This window comes from Tursiops truncatus, chromosome 4 (assembly GCF_011762595.2).
Source record: "Tursiops truncatus isolate mTurTru1 chromosome 4, mTurTru1.mat.Y, whole genome shotgun sequence".
Taxonomy (NCBI): Eukaryota; Metazoa; Chordata; class Mammalia; order Artiodactyla; family Delphinidae; genus Tursiops; species Tursiops truncatus.
The window spans coordinates 48,634,763-48,655,001 of NC_047037.1; the positions used below are offsets into that span (position 1 = coordinate 48,634,763).

General features: G+C 40.1%; 1 protein-coding gene across 3 annotated transcripts in view; it reads right to left on the bottom strand.

The window, feature by feature from the left end:
- The window catches only part of TNIK (TRAF2 and NCK interacting kinase), a 408,961-nt gene that overhangs the window by 43,313 nt on the left and 345,409 nt on the right, over positions 1 to 20,239 (bottom strand). The window contains exons 16-20 of one of the 3 annotated variants that reach the window (XM_073803896.1): positions 13,182 to 13,202; positions 10,667 to 10,773; positions 3,955 to 4,118; positions 1,825 to 1,922; positions 923 to 946 (exon numbers count right to left, since the gene is read on the bottom strand). In XM_073803896.1, coding sequence (XP_073659997.1) covers positions 923 to 946; positions 1,825 to 1,922; positions 3,955 to 4,118; positions 10,667 to 10,773; positions 13,182 to 13,202 — 414 coding nt within the window. Of the gene's footprint in view, positions 1 to 922; positions 947 to 1,824; positions 1,923 to 3,954; positions 4,119 to 10,666; positions 10,774 to 13,181; positions 13,422 to 20,239 lie in introns of all 3 variants that reach the window. The other 2 variants (XM_033855467.1, XM_033855468.1) reach the window with 2 other exon arrangements.

Here is a 20,239-nt window from a genome sequence, read left to right on the forward strand (position 1 = left end):
ATCTTGAGTGAACCTAAACAATCTTGTGAGCGAGGAAAGGCAGGTGTTTTTATCCCCATTTTACAGATGAAACTGGCCCAGAGAGTTTGTGAGACTGGCCCCTCCAGTTATTTATTGGGGGAGCCAGAATCTGAAGGCAGCTTGTTCACTCCCAAAGCCTGTGCTTTTTCTACATCATTTCAGAAAAACGGTGCTCAGCCTTAAAGCCATAATGCTAGCCTTCAGATTCCATGCGGTTAGGACTCTTTGCAGAAGGCCTCTCTCTTCCAAAACAACTCCACTACGCTGTATTCATGCAGGTCTGACAAACAGCAGTGAGGCAGTCATCCTTCTTAGCAAGCTACTTAAGATTGGCAAAGCCATATATTTTTCTAATGGAAAAATGTCACCACAGATAAGGAAATCAAGTTACTTAACTCGCCAGGATTCATTAACTAAAGTTGACGTTGCTGCTGACGCTGTAGTTAATGTCCCACAAATTAATCTAACAATACCCGGTAACTCCTTGTTCACCAATCACACACTATAAATGGGGACGACCCTAGAATGATGTCTCTTTTCTTTGTTAGTAAAACTGCCATCCCCTAGCAAGGCTGGCGAGTGCAGGTTAAAAGCTCAGGCTTTGCTACTGGAAGATACTAGGATGAGAAACAGTGCCAATAACAAGGCACCGATGCTTATCTTTAGCTAGACTGGAACGCTGGAAAAGTGACATTTTGGCTAGAAGGAAGGTCTCTGGAGCTATACACAGTGAGGGGCTCAGGCTGGCTTCTGTGAAAGGGCTCTCCTCTCAGCAGGTCACTCCAAAGGAATGAACTTTCATCTGTGATCCAGTTGGCCACCTTTCTGAATATCAGCCTCAGGAAGTCAGTTTATATTTACATCTTGTGAAAGCATGACCAAGCAAATAGGTAATACTAACCTCATCTATAGCTTTCTTATAGCTCTGAGATAAGAGGAAACCAATCCAGAAGAATCCACATGAGGGGGAAAAGCCGGAAGAAAGGCAGCAGGTTAGACACAAAATGGAAATTGTTAGTACACAACTGATAAATGCAAAAAGGGCAAGAAGAACCTCAACCCAGAATGGTGTGAATGCCCTTCATTGTTACCCTCACTGTACTTCCTTACTTTAAAATGTAAAAAAATAAAGTAAACGAAAACATCTTCACATCCATTTCACAGAAAAGATTCTTGGAAAATTTAAATAAAATAAGTATATAATAACTCATTCCAAATTAATTTTCAAATTTCCACCTCCATCCTCTTATTTCTTTCTTCAAGGCTATTTGGGGTCTGACGTGTTACAGCAATGAAGCTAGATTTCAGGTTGTCAGCCCCCTATCAGACCATGCTTATCAAGTTTTGGTCTAGAATATACAGTCCTAGAGCAGCAGAAATGCAGCAGAAAAATTGTAATATTAATTCATGTGGAAAATAATATAGGAAAAGGCTAAAGTAAAAAGAATATACAAGAAAAATCCATAGGAAGTGCCCAAATATTCTTAATTGTTACTTTCAACATCTTTTCGCTAAAGCTGCTGAGTAGAAATTATGGAAGAATGTGAGTTATTTCTCCTCCTGTTTTATTCTGTAACATAGTGCTAATGATCAGCAAAATAACCAAAAGTAGATAAGCAACCCAAGATCTGTTCATTTCTTTCCTAATCAGGTATGACTTCCTTCCAGATGCTCCTAGCATCCGTTCTTATTAATCTCAACATTTTTTGTTTCATAGTCATGAGTGCATCCCCAACCACTTTATCCTGCGGGTTCTCTGGGAAATTAAAAGAGTTCAAAACTGTTTGAGAGAAAAGCACTCACAGCCGGTCGACTAGGTCGGGTAATTTCCCTGGATTCTTCAGGTTTCACCTTGGAAGGCTCATGGGGGAGCACAGGTGATCCTTCCGACTTACTGTTGGCTAGAGGAAAAAAACAGAGGGCCAAGAAAGATAATGACCGTCAGAAGGTGCTGGCTCAAGTTCTGGAGTTCTGTGGTGAGTCAGCCTTGGAAATGACTCAGCGGACACCTCATTCACTTAGGCAAATCCTCAAGCACATCCGTGAAAAAACAGTAAATGTTCAGGCAAACAAAATCAGCCATACGCAGTTAGTCTTATAACCTGGAGGTCACTGGTAATTATATGAAAAACTAGCCAGCACCGCCATTTACTGAGCACTAATTCTGTGTCAGGCTTAGTGCTAAACGCTTTCTATGTCAATTGTCTCGTTGAATCCTTGCTCCAACCCAATGACGTGGCACTGTTTTCCTGTACGACAGTTGAACACAGAGAGATGACACAACTAGCCTAAGGTTACACTGAAGTTGTGTGCAGAGCTGGGATTCCGTATGATTTCTCAAAGTCCTATTCTCAATTATTATACTAAACCAGCCTCCGAGTTAGCATCCTATGTTTGATTTCTTCCTTTACCACTTACCCATCAGGATAAGTTTTTCTGATGAACTGTTGTAGAAAAAAGTAGAAACCTGTTTTATTTGGAGGAACGATTTTTAAATGGGGGGAGGAAAGGGGAGTTGTCTAGGGTGAGGGCAGGAAGGAGAGTGTTGGTGATAAGGCGGAAGGGCCCTAGAATAGAGGTTACAGAGCAAGGGCTGGGGGAGGGCTGCCTGACAGCTACAAGTGAAGAGCATCCCTCTGATTTATGAGTTTATAGGTAGGGAAGCAGCAATCTAAGGTGGGAGAGATTCTTTTGTTTGGTTTCAAAGTGGTCTTTCCTGGGTAGGGATACACCAGGGATATGAGTGCTTTTAACCCAGGAAAACTAAAGGCCAAAGGAAAGAAGATAAGAATTAAACCTGAACCAGATCAGAGAATTAAAATGGTATACCTAAGTTTGGTTTTCTTTAGCATTTGCTCTAACTAAGCAAATTAAGTTGCTTATGAATAGAAAAAAGGTAAGGGAATGGCAGTTTTCCAAAGTAAGTAACTTTATATCTGGATCAAGGCAACAAAAGTATACATAGCTCCGGGTGGTGCCACTGATGTCAGAAGACTGCACATAGGGGCAGCCACAGGCCAGTTCCTATCCCAATTCATAGACACAAGCATTGCACGTCTGACATCGACCTTTCCAAAATGTACATACATTTGAGTTTACTCAAAGAAATATTAGGAGGTAAAGTATAATTGTGTCTAATGAAGAGGCTAAGCGAGAATAAAGAACTGGTGATTTTCATTAGGCAGAGTAATTTATAAGTGTTTTCCAAATTGCACTTCAAAAAAATCCCGGTCTTTATTACTTGGAGGCCAAATTATCTTCTGAAGAAGATTATGCAGAAAGAGTACATTTTGATTAGCTATAAACAATAGGTTATCATGTATAATTAGCTGGACACATTAATGTTTTTCACAAGCTTCCTCATTAATGAAAACTAAGCAATGAAGAATGACTTGAATTAAATGGTCAGAGAGGCTAATTTTTACCTCTCTAATAGGAAAAACCAGAAGAGTCAAGTGTACTTCTTAAGTCATAGATTTTATATCTTCTCTCAAGTGTATATTTATTCTACATTAGCCTTTATTAACTTTGCCTTTGAAAAATACCTTGTATTCTGAACACAGTTGACACAAGGGGAAGAGGATACTTGGGGGTCCATGAAACTCTAACCAATCAATCAAATGGAAATGGAAATGCAGGTGACTGATGACTACGTTTTCAAGTAAGACCAATATTCTGTGATCTCCCTGGCGAACACTGGTATCTGCAATTAGAAAGCATTTAGTCCACACTGATGTCACACATATAACTGGGGATGGTGGTCCACTCCCCTAAGGAGACTGAGGCTGAGAGCAGTTAAGTGGCTCTTCAGCATCACACAGTGGTGGCCACGCCAGGACCAGAAGTCCTAGAAGTCAAGAAGTAATCTGGTTCCCTGTGCATGGCTCTCCTCCTCAGGGAATGCTGTCCTGGAAAGGTAGGGGAAAGCGTTACCTCGAACCCTGGTCCGTTCACTGGATCCTGCTTGTGACCCAGGTTGAGAGCCTCCTTGGGAGCTGGGCTGGGAGCTAGGGGTGCTGGAGCTGGAGGAACTGCCACTGCTGGTCCTCTGCAAGGGGCTCTCCACGATGGGCTCAGTTCTCCGGAGGTCAGGGTTGCTGCATGGACAGCAGAGCACAGAGATTACACTCTCAAGACCTTGCCACTGGTAGACACAAGCATAGTCCAGCCCCATCCCCAGTACAAAGGGGTAAAGAGAGTACCTATATGACCTTGCATTACAGGGGTCAATGGTAGTGACAGTCATGCTATCCTCTGTGGAGCTCCTGGCCAGATTCTGCATCTGGACGGGAAGAACTCTTGACCCAACTCCTGGGTCATCACACCAAACGTATTAGCTCTGAAATGGTGAATCTTTAAAGGAGGCTTTCTTTTAAACCCCTTTTCCTATTCTCATTGTAAAACACTTGAAAATATTACAAGATAAAATTAAGGAAGCAATGCATGCAACCTCTGAATCAAGAGATATTCAACTATATTTTACTGGATGGAATATTATCTTCTAGTCTTTTTACTTTTGTATGTATGGAAGCACACTGTATATTCAATTTTGTGTCTTGTTTTTTTCCCCTTTAGACTGCATTGAGAGCAGCTTCTTATGCTTCTAAAAACAATAAAAGCTGCATAGTATTCCATAATATAGATAAATTAGTTCAACCATTCTCCTGTTGTTAGGTGCTTCCAATACATTGCTATTATACATAACAGTGAAATAACCATCTAGATGCATACAAATATTCACAATCACATCTCTCCTAGAACTGGAATTCTTGGGTGGAATGGCATGAACTTAGGTATGTATGTGCACATATATATGTATGTGAATGTATAAACATACTGCCAGGTTTCACTGAAGTGTATGAGATGATCCATCTCACTGAATTCTTACCAGGCTTTATTATGAACAGCTAACTAATTTGTAAAAAATTGTTTCTTGTTGCTTTAGTGCAGTTTTTAAAAATTAAGTGAAGTAAGTCAGAAAGAGAAAAACAAATACCATATGCTAATACATATATATGGAATAAAAAAAAAGGTTCTGAAGAACCTAGGGGCAGGACAGGAATAAAGACGCAGATGTAAAGAACGGACTTGAGGGCATGGGGAGGGGGAAGGGTAAGCTGGGACGAAGTGAGAGAGTGGCATGGACATATATACACTCCCAAATGTAAAATAGATAGCTAGTGGGAAGCAGCCGCATAGCACAGGGAGATCAGCTCCATGCTCTGTGACCACCTAGAGGGGTGAGATTGGGAGGGTGGGAGGGAGATACGAGAGGGAGGAGATATGGGGATATATGTATATGTATAGCTGATTTACTTTGTTATACAGCAGAAACTAACACAACATTGTAAAGCAATTATACTCCAATAAAGATGTTATTTAAAAAATGTAATTCTATGCTTTCCTTTTGCTCTGCCCATTTCAGGAGTATTAAGTGGGTAACAGGTACTCTGCACTGTGTTGGGTGTCAGATGCTTCATGTATAAATGTGAAAATAATATGGTCCCTTCCCTGGAGACACTTGCAGTTTGGTCCGTTAAAATCTGGCCACAAAATGGCATCATTAAAGCAGCAACTAAAGCAAATAATTTTTTTCTGAAAACACAAGAGTCTTGCTTTGCAGTAACGTATTTGGCGAAAATATTTGGTCGAGTTGCAAAAATTCTTAAATATTGGGTTATTGGAAGACATGGCTGGTGGTCTTGGAAAACAAGTGAAAATAAAATATGTCCTTATAATTTATTAATTTTGATCATACAAATGTAGAATTTATGACAATATTCACCTCTTAAATTTTTTTATGGTAAAGGGGTTGCTAAGTCAACCTAACAGTAAAACTGACTGCAGAAGTGAGTGCTGGTAAACTTAAGGAAAACTTTAAAAATTCTTGATATTTTTATGGCACTCCTTTGAGCAGTAATTATTTTTGTGAAAACTGTTAGCATTTAATTGATTGAAATAGATTTGGATCCATAATGGAAACACCCTCCCTCCTGTTTGGAGAATACCTAAAATGATAAATGTGTGATACTTCTGCAATATGCCACCTTTCAAATTTTTCATTTTTTTTTTCCAAAAGAAACAATCCTATCTCCTTTCATTCCCAAATAATGAATTCTTCCCCACTGCCCTCTTTCATTAAACAGTAGTGGTCAAGAATTATTTATGTATAATTAATAAATTCTAAAAATATTTTTTCTAAAAATTATATTACGGGTCAAGGGTGATGGGCATACTAAGGTTTCTTGGTGGTTGCTCTCATTTTGTGGAGATGTAATGTAGTGTTCTTTGTATGAAAAAAAAAATCTACGAAGAGAATACAGTTCAGTGAGTTCTAAGTATTTTCCCTGGCAGCTGTGGTGTGGTAGCAGGATCCAGCTCTTTGCTTGAACACAGCACTCCTTTGATCATTTAACCAAAACCTTTCTATTAAATACCTGCTTTGTGAGACCAGTGGACAAGTTTGAGGGATGGAGGAGAGTACAGGTCACAGGGCAGACAGTCAAGGTACAACATAATCCTAGAGGTGAGACATGTGCGGTGGAGACAACAGCCAGCAAGGCAAAACTCCATGTGCTGTGCGAGCATCTGCAAATGGTGTTGGAGTTTATGAAACAAGGCATGCAGCCTGGAGTGGTCAACAGTGGTTCAGGAAGGAGACAGGACTTGATTAGGCTTCAGAGGGGTGGGGGAAGAGTGACAGCAGACATCGACTGGGGTTTTCCTGGGGCTTGTTGATGTAAAGAGGACGCCACCCTGACTGGGGACCACGTCTGCGTTAGGAAACCCCGGAAGAGTGGGTCATCAGAAGAAATGGGCGGTTTATGCAGCAATGGCCTTAACGTCTGGCAGAGAACATGGGCCAGCTTATGAATGACTGGTCAGGACAGAGGCAGGCTGACCAGATAGGAGGCTGCTGCCACGTTAGATGATAAGGCCCAGACCAGGGTTGTCCTGGCATAAAAGAGTGGCCTGGGCATCAGCAGAACCAGCGGGATGAACCTGCGTCTCTGACTGGGGCTCAAGGGCCTCTTTCAGTGTGAAGTTAATTGGATCCCATGGGCATTAAATCCCTGACCTGGGCCTTGTTAGTACAAGTCCCCCTCCAACTGGAGCTAACCAGTGTGGGTGCTGATCTTAATGGGTGCTATTTTTGCTGCTGGAGTCTGAAAGAAGTGTTTAGTGTCTAGGTAACCACACATAGAAAGAGGGAAACCTTTAAAATGCTTTTCTACCTTATTTGCTTTTTTGGTAAAATATGAGTGTTTTGAGAAAATGTCACACTGTTCATATTTTTCTCTTCCTTATTATGTTGTAATTTATTCTGGCCTAGGGGCCAAGGGGGCTGAGATAAATGCTCTTAGCGGGGATCAATTTCAGAATTCCATGAAATAACAGATTTCCCTTGTCCATATACTAACTGAGCCTACTGAGATCCAAATGTGTAAAAACTTGAAAACATTCATATAGATTTCTTTAAATGCTAACTGTTAGCTCAGACATTTGCCATCCTGCAGAGAATGCTGTTCGGTCTATAAAACACACAGTAAAGTGAAAATTATTCCATTTACTTGAGTCATAGAAAAAAGTCAAAACAGAAAATTAGGATTACAAAGTGATTTCTTGGCCCAAATACTAGGGCCAAGTCTATAATTAACTGGCTGCCCACCAAAATTCATTTTACTTTGTTCTTTGATGACATAGCAAATGAGAACAAACAAGCCATAAGAAGACAGGTTTGGGATGGGGTGGAGAATTATTTTTTGAAATTAAGCATTTAGTCATTGGGTTTTGACTGGGTGTTATTGGATTAATTTAAATCTTTTCATACTCTGAACGTACTTGTTTAATCAAATTTTAATGTGCTTTAAAAGAACACATGAATCAAAGTTAAATGTTAAAGTGCATGGTAGGTTTTAAAACAGAAATTTAAAAAATGAACAAATCAAATCATGATTTAAACTCAACTGTTCACCTTGACATTTAAGGCAGTATAAGGCATTTGGGAGTCTATACAGTATTGCAAAGGACAAAATATTTAAAAGCAACCCTTTTTTTTTTGGCTTTATGGATGGGCAGTTGTCTGACAAATGGTACAAAAAGAACTATGAGGACTTTATTAGAACCAATAGAAAGTAAGACAGTCTCTATGTTCAGTAACAGCCTCCCTCCCACTCCGCTCCCACCACCCGTGAATCACATCTCCCATGGTCTGTTCCCCCGTGTATTTCCTTTACACACTGACTCTGGGCTTGGCCATGTGACTTGTGGTTGCCAATGGGACATCAGTGAAGATGATAGAAGCAAAGGCTTCAAAAGTGCTTGTGTATTGGGGCTTTCCCTCTTGGGATGCTGTCCTGAAATCACCAAATAGCCAAGAAGCCCAGGATGAAAGACCACGTGAAGGTACAGCTGACCTATCAGCTCAGTGCAGCTGCAGAAGCAAGCCCAGGTGAGACCAGTGGAACAACTCTGCAGCCAACCCACAGAATCGTGCACAATAAGAAATTGTTACTATCTCAGGCCACTATGTCTTGGCACGCTTTATTATGCAACAAAGGTGAACTAAAGCCATCTCTAGCACAGTAAATATTCCAAATCCCAAAACGTTTTAAAATGCAATCCAATCTAGAGTTGCAAAGTCTGATTCACATTTTTTTTGCGGTACGCGTGCCTCTCACTGTTGTGACCTCTCCCATTGCGGAGCACAGGCTCCGGACGCGCAGGCTCAGCGGCCATGGCTCACGGGTCCAGCCGCTCTGCGGCATGTGGGATCTTCCTGGACTGGGGCACAAACCCGTGTCCCCTGCATCAGCAGGCGGACTCTCAACCACTGCGCCACCAGGGAAGCCCTGATTCACATATTAAATGCTGGTCACTTAGAGATACGTGACAGCAAGGAACAGGCTTGTTGGGCAGATTGTTCTACAAGTCAGAGATAGGGATTCTCCATCCTCCCCCTCCTCTGCAATGCCTCTGACTTTCATTGCAGGTAAATAATTATTACCTCTTAGCTCACTTCCTCTCTACCTTTTCTGTAAGCAGAAAAACATTGTCTTCACAAGGTCTGCATTCTTTGTAAAAAGTACAATGTTTAAGAGGTTCCAAGGGAAAAGCACATGATTTGCAAACCACTGACCATCAAACACCAGTTATCTTAGGGCCTTAATATCATTAAAATAACATTTCAGAGGGAACAAAGAGCTGCTTTTTATTTGGCTATAGAATGACAGTTCTTTCTTTTTGGTTGAGAGAGGGAAAAAGATTTAAAGTTGAAACGATGCTTGATCTATAGCAACTAAACTTCTAAACAACTGATCTAATGAACACAGCCTTGAAGGCAGGGTTCCAATGAGCAAGAAGCACTGATAATTGGGGGCTTATCACCGCTCTAAGAGGGGGACTGATAAAGTTCAGGCCGGCAATCCAGCCTGACATTCCTTTGGCTCCCTGGTCACAGTCCGCTCCAGGCTTCCTCAGCTGCTCCCAGCACCAGCTCAGCGTGAACCTGACGAGTCACTGGACAAAAACTGCTCGTTGGCAACTCCACTCAGACGAGCTAGCTTCTTTGCCCTCAAGGGATGGATGTTTTTAGTGCAGTTCCATCTTATTTATGGACTGACCCCTTCCTAAGGCTTTTCATGTGAAGAGGAAAATGAAAGCTTTATGATCAAAGGCATTCCATATTTTAGGATCTGTACAAATGGTCATAACCTTCATTTTCAGTGTCTCCTTCTCTTTGACTAGCAAGAGTGCTCTCATGAACACAATGAAGACGGATAAAACAGCCTGCCCAAGTTCCTTTTTATAGTCTCAGCAGAGGCCATTTGCTATTTCAGTTGATCCTAAAAAGGAGTGTACTCTTCATGAAAAATCTGAGGGAAGCTTGATGGACTACAGCAGCAAACAGCATCTGTTACCACATAAAATGTGCTCAGATACTGTAAGGATATTGTTTATTTTCCAGCTTCTTCGCTTGAGCACTCGACACCAACCAGTAGGTGGACGCAACTTCCTGATTGTAGGAATATACAGGGTCGGTAGAAAATTCTAGGAGAGCACAGAGCAACAGCGGGAGCATCACTGTATTTCAGTGATGCTCCTTAATGCCAGAGGTGATTTCCTCGTGAGAACTAGTTCTGTAATTTGCCGAACTAGGGAAGTTCTGCAGCTGGTGGCCACAGCATTTCTATGGCAATTACTGTCTCAATAGCTCCCACGGCACATTTCTTGGCCTGATGCTAAAACCAACTCAGATCAGGCCATTTTGTTTGGCTGGCTTCACGAAATGGTCTCTGAAGTAACGGTCAGGGGCGCTGCACCCAGACTTCTATTTGCAGTCTTACTCCCACGTTTAAAAAACTGCCAAGTAAGGTAAACCTGGTTGGATGCTGGGCCGATTCATTCGTTGACCCTGTGATTCATTGACTCGTTCATTCATGAGACCTCACTGTACACTGATTTCTGTGAAAGGCTACTGAAGAAATAAAAGACATGTGTCTGGTCCACCAAAGCTTACAGTCTGGGTGGCCAGCCAACATGCCTCTGAAGTGAAAAAAGAACAAAGACATTTTTTAAGGAAAGCAACAATGACAATGGTAGGTGGGGACTTCTCCCTTCAACTTACCCAACTTCCTTCCCTTACCTTGCTCTGATGGGTTGAGATCCTAGTCTGGGTCCCAGAGCACTACCATTTCCAGGAGAATTCTTTCTCGCTAATGCTGGGGATATAGAAGTTGTTCTTTGAGGCACCTGAAAGAAAACCAGAATTCAGAGATATTTTCCATAAAATAGCTTCCACAGGGCTCCGCCTGAAAAGCAAGCTACTCCTTTCCTAAGATCTGCCAGGAGATACAGAACTATCAGAAACAGGAAAGAAACATCTTGCATTTCTCAAAGCAATAGTTAACTCCCTAAACAAAATCAAACAAAAGGCAATGAGGCACATTTCAGCCACCATTAGGGAGTACAAAGTGCTCAATTTTAAAACCAAATTTAGAAACAGACCAAGTGGATTATTTTGATTCACTGGGCTAAAATAATTGATTCCCTTCATTTGCACAAGAGTGGTGGATATCAGAAATTTCTCTGGGGTATCATTAACTCAGCTGATCATTGGAAATTGCATCTGATGAGACATCCAGATAAACCGAGTTCCATTTTTAACTCACAATACAACTGATCAACAGGTAAGGAAATTATGAAATCTGGTGAGAAATTAGGGTATCAGGCTTGGGACATAAGCCACATGTTAGTGAGCTCAGAAAAACTACTGCAATAGATCCTGAACGGTTCTACTTCCTAATCAACTTGCAATTTCTAATTAAAAACAAACCGCCAACACTGAACTTTGGAAGGTCAATTTGCAAACGTGATACAAAACAGGACTAATACTGAAAATACTGGAAGGTCTTCAAAAAACTATGTGAATACCAGTCAGACTGTGAGGTACGGTAGGAAAACGTACCATTACCTTATCTGTCAAGGGCCTAAGGTAGAATTCAAGTATGCCTCATGTTAGGAAACATTTTCTAATGAAATCAAATACTGGTAAGTGCACCAAAGGAGTCCAACATGAGGGGAGAGTAGAGGAAAAACTTACTTTATGAAAAGTGACTAGGGAATGAAAATGTACATCTCCTGTGACAGCTGGTTGGGCTAAACATTCATGAGGTGCTTCAACTTTTATTTATTTTTGGAGGCCCTTTTAAAGTAGGTTTATATTTTGTACTAGGTATTTTTAAATTATGCTTTGTTTTAATATTATGTTTAGTATATTAAATGATATTTAACACCAATACGGATCTTATTGGCTATTATAATACATTTTAAGATAAAGACCTAGAAAGATGAGTCAGTGAAGTGAAGCAGAATAACCGAATCAGTGTTCCCACCTGCTCAAATTAAATATTACTCTCACTAGTTTTCCTTTTGCACTTGGTCAACTGAAACAGTTGTAGAGAGAGACAGTCTAATGAATTATTAAAACCCAAAATCTTTGTATTGATCTAAATTTTTCCTCCCAGAGTTATAAGTGTGTGCCTGCGTGTTTTTAGAGAGTGGACCCATAACGTCAAATGTTTCCCCAGCTCTCCTGTCTGCTCCTCTGCCCATCCTATTCTCTAGATTGAACTTTGCTCCATAAATAACCTTTTCTGATGGCATCTCTGCTTCCACAAGATGAGAACAACAACAAAAGAGCCATTATCAGCTAATTTCACTTTCAAAATAATAGAAATCCTGGTATAATATCCTTCTGAGAGGAAAAATATTTGAAAATCATTGGGTAAAAAGGTCTTATTTCTTTCTGGAATCAACAATGGCATCGATTTCTGGAAATTGTGGGACATTCCATTTGTCATAGCTCCTATGCTGAGTTCAGGAGAAAGGGGAGTCCTGAACCGGGAAGAATCTGATGCAAAAATTTCTACAGTATTTTGATGTTTCCAGGTTGTCTGTAGTGAGATGCACGGCCACGTTTTAGGACATTTTTTGGAATGTACAACAACTTGGTATAGGCAAAAACAAAACAAATGAAACCAAACCAGTGGAATGGCTGGTCATTTTACCCTAGAGTTTAATCCTCAGTAATCAATTAAGGCTGGAATTAAATCACAACCTGGCCTAGAAGGAGCTTTCCTTAAGTGGAGCCAACTAAAATATTCCAAGAGCATTACTATCTTCTGAACATTTGAAACCTGTTTTCACTTTGGATTATTAAAAATAGGAATAAAAAAATTCCTTACTTTTTAATATGGAAATTTTAAATTTGTCTAGACATAGATTAAGTAATCGATGAAAATATCCATATTATTCTATTTCTTAAGATGGATAGTTAAAAGAACAGTTTGGAATGCTTGGGGTTGCGAGTTCTAATTCTGGATACAGGATATATGCTTCCAAGTCATTCAGTCTACCTGAGCCTCCATTTCTTTGGGGAAAATGGAGATCAGAAATGATAAACGACAATCCAAGTCTTAGCTTGGGAATGAGGAGGGACCAAAACAAACGCAAGAATGGACAGTACTTTGGTGCCAGGTTCTTCAATACTATGAATGGTCTGGAACAGGGGTAATAACAATGATAACAGTAATAGTAATAATGAGAATAATAACAAACAATGATGACGATGATGTCGATAAAAACCCCAGTAATATTACCTTTGGTGGAATGTCTTCTTCCTGTCGTAACCAAGAGCTTCGGTCAAACTTCTCAATGCGAGTGGGGAGAGGTGGGTTTTCAGAGGTGGGATCCGAGTTCTGGCGCGGCATCTCCACACGGTGAGAGCTCACGTTCAGAGCCTCCTGAAACCCAGAGAGGCCCTTCGTGGGCTGCTCGTGCACCGACTGGGAGGCGGTCAAGGCAGGTCCCTGGGATTTCACAGCTACCAGATGTGGGATCTAAGCATCAAACCAACATCACAGCAGTGTTATTAGAAGAAAAAGCAGATCAGCTAGGACCTCACTCAGGGGAAGGGAAAATAAAATTTTGGGGAGAAAGAAACAGCACACAGAGCCCATCACCGTTCTCTGCAGCATGCTTTTCAAAGCCCCCCCGAATTTCCCATTTAGAGCTGGAGGGCTTGACCAGGGTTCCTGGCAAAGAGTTAAATGATTGACTTGGGACTGCTAAGAAGTCGGTGAAATAAGTGTCATGATAATGATTTTTAGTGAACATTTACTGAGCAGCAATACAATATATTTACAAGCACTTCTCTTCTAATGTTACAAACTTCCTCCTTTCAACCTCCTAACTTTGACTTCAGAGAGTGCTCTGTGAAACAAGAACTGCTCTGAACATCGTACTTCTTGTGAACTCACTAAATCGACCATGAGACGGACACAATTATTTTCCTCATGAGAATGTAAGGATTAGAGAGGGTAAGTAACAACCTGGATTTCACAGTTAATACGTGCCAGAGCCTGGATTATAACCCACACATACGCTTAATTGTAGTTCCGGTATTGTAACCCCACAGCCTCACTGCTACACTATGCTGCTTTCTGGTGAACTGGCTCTTACCAGCTAGGATATTATATAACTCTCGAGACCAGGACGTTTCTTTTAGAGTTGTGGTAAGTCTCACAATTTGGCATGTGTTGATGTTGTTCATGCAGGAAAGAAATGTAGTCTTTAGGCAGAAGGGTGGCTTTTTAAGACAAATCATGAACATCTAGAGTTCAGAGTACCCTTTACCATTAGCACTGTTCACACTTCATTGTGCTCATGTGAGCCTGAGTCCCCCTCCGTCACACAGGTAAGCTCCTCAGAGACAAGAGCCATGTCTGACCTCCTATCTCTGAGTCTAGCACCAAGCCTGGCATGTGGAGGTGCTCAGTCAATCTTGGCTGGGAAAACATCTAGAGACTTTCTAAATTAAACTGTTAATGCCACCAACATTAATCTAGAATCTGCTTTGTACAAGGGACCTACCAGACCCTCTTTGGATTGAAATCTCAGTGCCCAGACTGCTGGGGAGCATCTCTATAGCCCTCCTCCACCAGCCTGGCCCCGTTCCTCTTGCCCTTGAGGTCTTATCCCTGGAGCAGCCCTGCCCCAGCCTCTTCAGACTCTCCTGGGTCTGAAACCTGCAATGTTATTCATTATGGTTCAGAGGCAATTCTCAAAGTCCAGTTCAATGGAATGTTATGCTTCAACCAGAATAGAACTGTAACCAATCAAATTTATATTAAGGGTAAATATCATTAAATATATTAAGTATTAATATGAAAACAAAGCCTATCTTACAAATATGTAGTACATGCGCCCCAATGTTCATAGCAGCACTGTTTACAACAGCCAAGACATGGAAGCAACCTAAATGTCCATCGACAGAGGAATGGATAAAGAAGATGTGGTACATATATACAATGGAATATTACTCAGCCATAAAAAGGAATGAAATATTGCCATTTGCAGCAACACGGATGGACCCAGAGATTATCATACAAAGTGAAGTAAGTCAGAAAGAAAAAAAGACAAATACAATAAAGTAGAATTATAAGTGGAATCTAAAATATGACAAAAATGAACTTATCTATGAAATAGACTCACAGACATTGAGAACAGATTTGTGGTTGCCAAGGCGGAGGGGGTTGGGGAAGGAACGTATTGGGAGTTTGAGATTAACAGATGCGGACTATCATGTATAGAATGGATAAACAACAAGGTCCTACTGTATAGCACAGGGAACTATATTCAGTATCCTGTGACAAACCATAATGGAAAAGAATATGAAAAAGAATATAATATGTTTATGTTTAACTGAATCACTTTGCTGTAAAACAGAAACTAACACAATATTGTAAATCAACTATACTTCAATAAAATAAATTTTAAAAAATGTAGTACAAAACACAAACCTACTTTAAAAGAGCCTCCAAAATAAAAACAAAAATTGAAGCTCCTGAAGAATGTTTAATCCAATTAGCTGTCACAGGGTATCTACATTTTCATTTCCTGCTCACTTCAATAGAGTTTCATAAGTTTTCCCTCTACTTCCCCCTTTTACAGGGCAATAGTATCCTAAAAGGTCAAAGTTAGGGGCTTTTTAAAGAGGAAGTGTGTTAAAAGAGAAGTTTCTATAAAAATGTACCCCATGGACAAACCTCTTAGATAGCCTCATCTACCACATGGCAGACAGCAGAAGCAAGAAGAACTACAATCCTGCAGCCTGTGGAACAAAAACCACATTCACAGAAAGACAGACAAGATGAAAAGGTAGAGGGCTAAGTACTAGATGAAGGAACAAGACAAAACCCCAGAAAAACAACTAAATGAAGTGGAGATAGGCAACCTTCCAGAAAAAGAATTCAGAATAATGATAGTGAAGATGATCCAGGACCTCATCCTGGAAAACGAATGGAGGCAAAGATTAAGAAGATGCAAGAAATGTTTAACAAAGACCTAGAAGAATTAAAGAACAAACAAACAGAGATGAACAATACAATAACTGAAATGAAAAATACACTAGAAGGAATCAATAGCAGAATAACTGAGGCAGAAGAATGGATAAGTGACCTGGAAGACAGAATGGTGGAATTCACTGCTGTGGAACAGAATAAAGAAAAAAGAATGAAAAGAAATGAAGACAGCTTAGGAGACCTCTGGGACAACATTAAATGCAACAACATTCGCATCATAGGGGTCCCAGAAGGAGATGAGAGAGAGCAAGGACGCGAGCAAATATTTGAAGAGATTATAGTTGAAAACTTCCCTAACATGGGAAAGGAAATAGCCACCCAAGTCCAGGAAGTGCAGGATAAACCCATACAGTATAAACCCGAGGAGAAACACACTGAGACACACAGTAATCAAATTGGCAAAAATTAAAGACAAAGAAAATTAATGAAAGCAGCAAGGGAAAAACGAAAAATAACATACAAGGGAACTCCCATAAGGTTAACAGCTGATTTCTCAGCAGAAACTCTACAAGCCAGAAGGGAGTGGCATGACATATTTAAAGTGATGAAAGGGAAGAACCTACAACCAATATTACTCTACCTGGCAAGGATCTCAGATTCAAGGGCGAAATCAAAAGCTTTACAGACAAGCAAAATCTAAGAGAATTCAGCACCACCAAACCAGCTCTACAACAAATGCTACAGGAACTTCTCTAAGACAGAAACAGAAGAGAAGAAAAGGACCTACAAAAACAAACCCAAAACAATTAAGAAAATGGTAATAGGAACATACACATTGATAATTACTTTAAACATGAATGGATTAAATGTTCCAACCAAAAGACACAGGCTCGGTGAGTGGATACAAAAGCAAGACCCATATATATGCTGTCTGCAAGAGACCCAAGTCAGACCTAGGGACACATACAGACTGAAAGTGAGGGGATGGAAAAAGATATTCAATGCAAATGGAAATCAAAAGAAAGCTGGAGTAGGAATACTCATATCAGATAAAATAGACTTTAAAATAAAGAATGTTACAAGAGGGCTTCCCTGTTGGTGTAGTGGTTGAGAGTCCGCCTGCTGATGCAGGGGACACAGGTTCGTGCCTTGGTCCGGGAAGATCCCACATGCTGCGGAGCGGCTGGGCCCGTGAGCCATGGCCGCTGAGCCTGCGCGTCCGGAGCCTGTGCTCCGCAACGGGAGAGGCCACAACAGTGAGAGGCCCATGTACCGCAAAAAAAAAAGAAAAGAATGTTACAAGAGACAAGGAAGGACACTACATAATGATCAAGGGATCAATCCAAGAAGATACAGCAATTATAAATATGTATGCACCCAACACAGGAGCACCTCAATACATAAGGCAAGTGCTAACGGCTATAAAACAGGAAATCGACAGTAACACAATAATAGTGGGGGACTTTAACACCCCACTTACACCAATGGACAGGTCATCCAAACAGAAAATTAATAAGGAAACACAAGCTTTAAATGACACAATAGACCAGATAGGTTTAATTGATATTTATAGGACATTACATCCAAAAACAGCAGATTACACTTTCTTCTCAACTGTGCATGGAACATTCTCCAGGATAGATCACATCTTGGGTCACAAATCAAGCCTTAGTAAACTTAAGAAAATTGAAATCATATCAAGCATCTTTACTGACCACAATGCTATAAGATTAGAAATCAATTATAGGGAAAAAAAACATAAAAAACACAAACACATGGAGGCTAAGCAATACGTTACTAAATAACCAAGAGATCACTGAAGAAATCAAAGAGGAAGTTAAAAAATACCTAGGGCTTCCCTGGTGGCACAGTGGTTGAGAGTCCGCCTGCTGATGCAGTGGACACGGGTTCGTGCCCTGGTCCGGGAGGATCCCACATGCCGCGGAGCGGCTGGGCCCGTGAGCCGTGGCCGCTGAGCCTGCATGTCCGGAGCCTGTGCTCCGCAACGGGAGAGACCACAGCAGTGACAGGCCCGCGTACCGCAAAAAAAAAAAAAAAAAAAAAAAAAAAAAAAAAAAAATACCTAGAACAAAGGACAATGAAAACACGATGATCCAAAACCTATGGGATGCAGAAAAGCAGTTCTAAGAGGGAAGTTTATAGCTATACAAGCCTACCACAAGAAACAAGAAAAATCTCAAATAAACAATCTACCTTACATCTAAAGGAACTAGAGAAAGAAGAACAAACAAAACCCAAAGTTAGCAGAAGGAAAGAAATAATAAAGATCAGAGCAGAAATAAATGAAATAGAAACAAAGAAAACAATAGCAAAGATCAATAAAACTAAAAGCTGGTTATTTGAGAAGATAAGCAAATTGATAAACCATTAGCAAGACTCATCAAGAAAAAGAAGAAGAGGACTCAAATCAATAAAATTAGAAATGAGAAAGGAGAAGTTACAACAGACACCGCAGGAATACAAGGCATCCTAAGAGACTACTACAAGCAACTCTATGCCAATAAAATGGACAACCTGGAAGAAATGGACAAATTCTTAGAAAGGTATAACCCTCCAAGACTGAACGAGGAAGAAATAGAAAATATGAACAGACCAATCACAAGTAATGAAATTGAAACTGCGATTAAAAATCTTCCAACAAACAAAAGTGCAGGACCAGATGGCTTCACAGGTGAATTCTATCAAACATTTAGAGAAGAGCTAACACCCATCCTTCTCAAACTCTTCCAAAAAACTGAAGAGGAAGGAACACTCTCAAACTCATTCTGTGAGGCCATCATCACCCTGATACCAAAACCAGACAAAGATACTACAAAAAAAGAAAATTACAGACCAATATCACTGATGAATATAGATGCAAAAATCCTCAACAAAATACTAGCAAACAGAATCCAACAACACATTAAAAGAATCATACACTACGATCAAGTGGGATTTATCCCAGGGATGAAAGGATTCTTCAATATATGCAAATTGATCAATGTGATACACCATATTAACAAATTGAAGAAGGAAAACCATATGATCATCTCAATAGATGCAGAAAAAGCTTTTGACAAAATTCAACACCGATTTATGATAAAAACTCTCCAGAAAGTGGGCATAGAGGGAACCTACCTCAACATAATAAAGGCCATATATGACAAACCCACAGCAAACATCATTCTCAATGGTGAAAAACTGAAAGCATTTCCTCTAAGATCAGGAACAAGACAAGGATGTCCACTCTCACCAATATTATTCAACATAGTTTTGGAAGTCCTAGCCACAGCAATCAGAGAAGAAAAAGAAATAAAAGGAATACAAATTGGAAAAGAAGTAAAACTGTCACTGTTTGCAGATGACATGATACTATACATAGAGAATCGTAAAGATGCCACCAGAAAACTACTAGAGCTAATCAATGAATTTGGTAAAGTAGCAGGATACAAAATTAATGCACAGAAATCTCTTACATTCCTGTACACTAGTGATGAAAAATCTGAAAGAGAAATTAAGGAAAGACTCCTATTTTCCATTGCAACAAAAAGAATAAAATACCTAGGAATAAACCTACCTAGGGAGACAAAAGACCTGTATGCAGAAAACTATAAGACACTGATGAAAGAAATTAAACATGATACAAACAGATGGAGAGATATACCATGTTTTTGGACTGGAAGAATCAATATTGTGAAAATGACTATACTACCCAAAGCAATCTACAGATTCAATGCAATCCCTATCAAATTACCAATGGCGTTTTTTACAGACCTAGAACAAAAAAATCTTAAAATTTGTATGGAGACACAAAAGACCCCGAATAGCCAAAGCAGTCTTGAGGGAAAAAAACAGAGCTGGAGGAATCAGACTCCCTGACTTCAGACTATACTACAAAGCTACAGTAATCAAGACAATATGGTACTGGCACAAAAGCAGAAATATAGATCAATGGAACAAGATAGAAAGCCCAGAGATAAACCCAGGCACCTATGATTAAGTAATCTATGACAAAGGAGGCAAGGATATACAATGGAGAAAAGACAGTCTCGTCAATAAGTTGTGCTGGGGAAACTGGACAGCTACATGTAAAAGAATGAAATTAGAACACTCCCTAACACCATACACAAAAATAAACTCAAAATGGATTAGAGACCTAAATGTAAGACCGGACACTATAAGATTCTTAGAGGAAAACATGGGAAGAACACACTTTGACATAAATCACAGCAAGATCTTTTTTGATCCACCTCCTAGAGTAATGGAAATAAAAACAAAAATAAACAAATGGGACCTAATGAAACTTCAAAGCTTTTGCACAGCAAAGGAAACTACAAACAAGACGAAAAGACAGC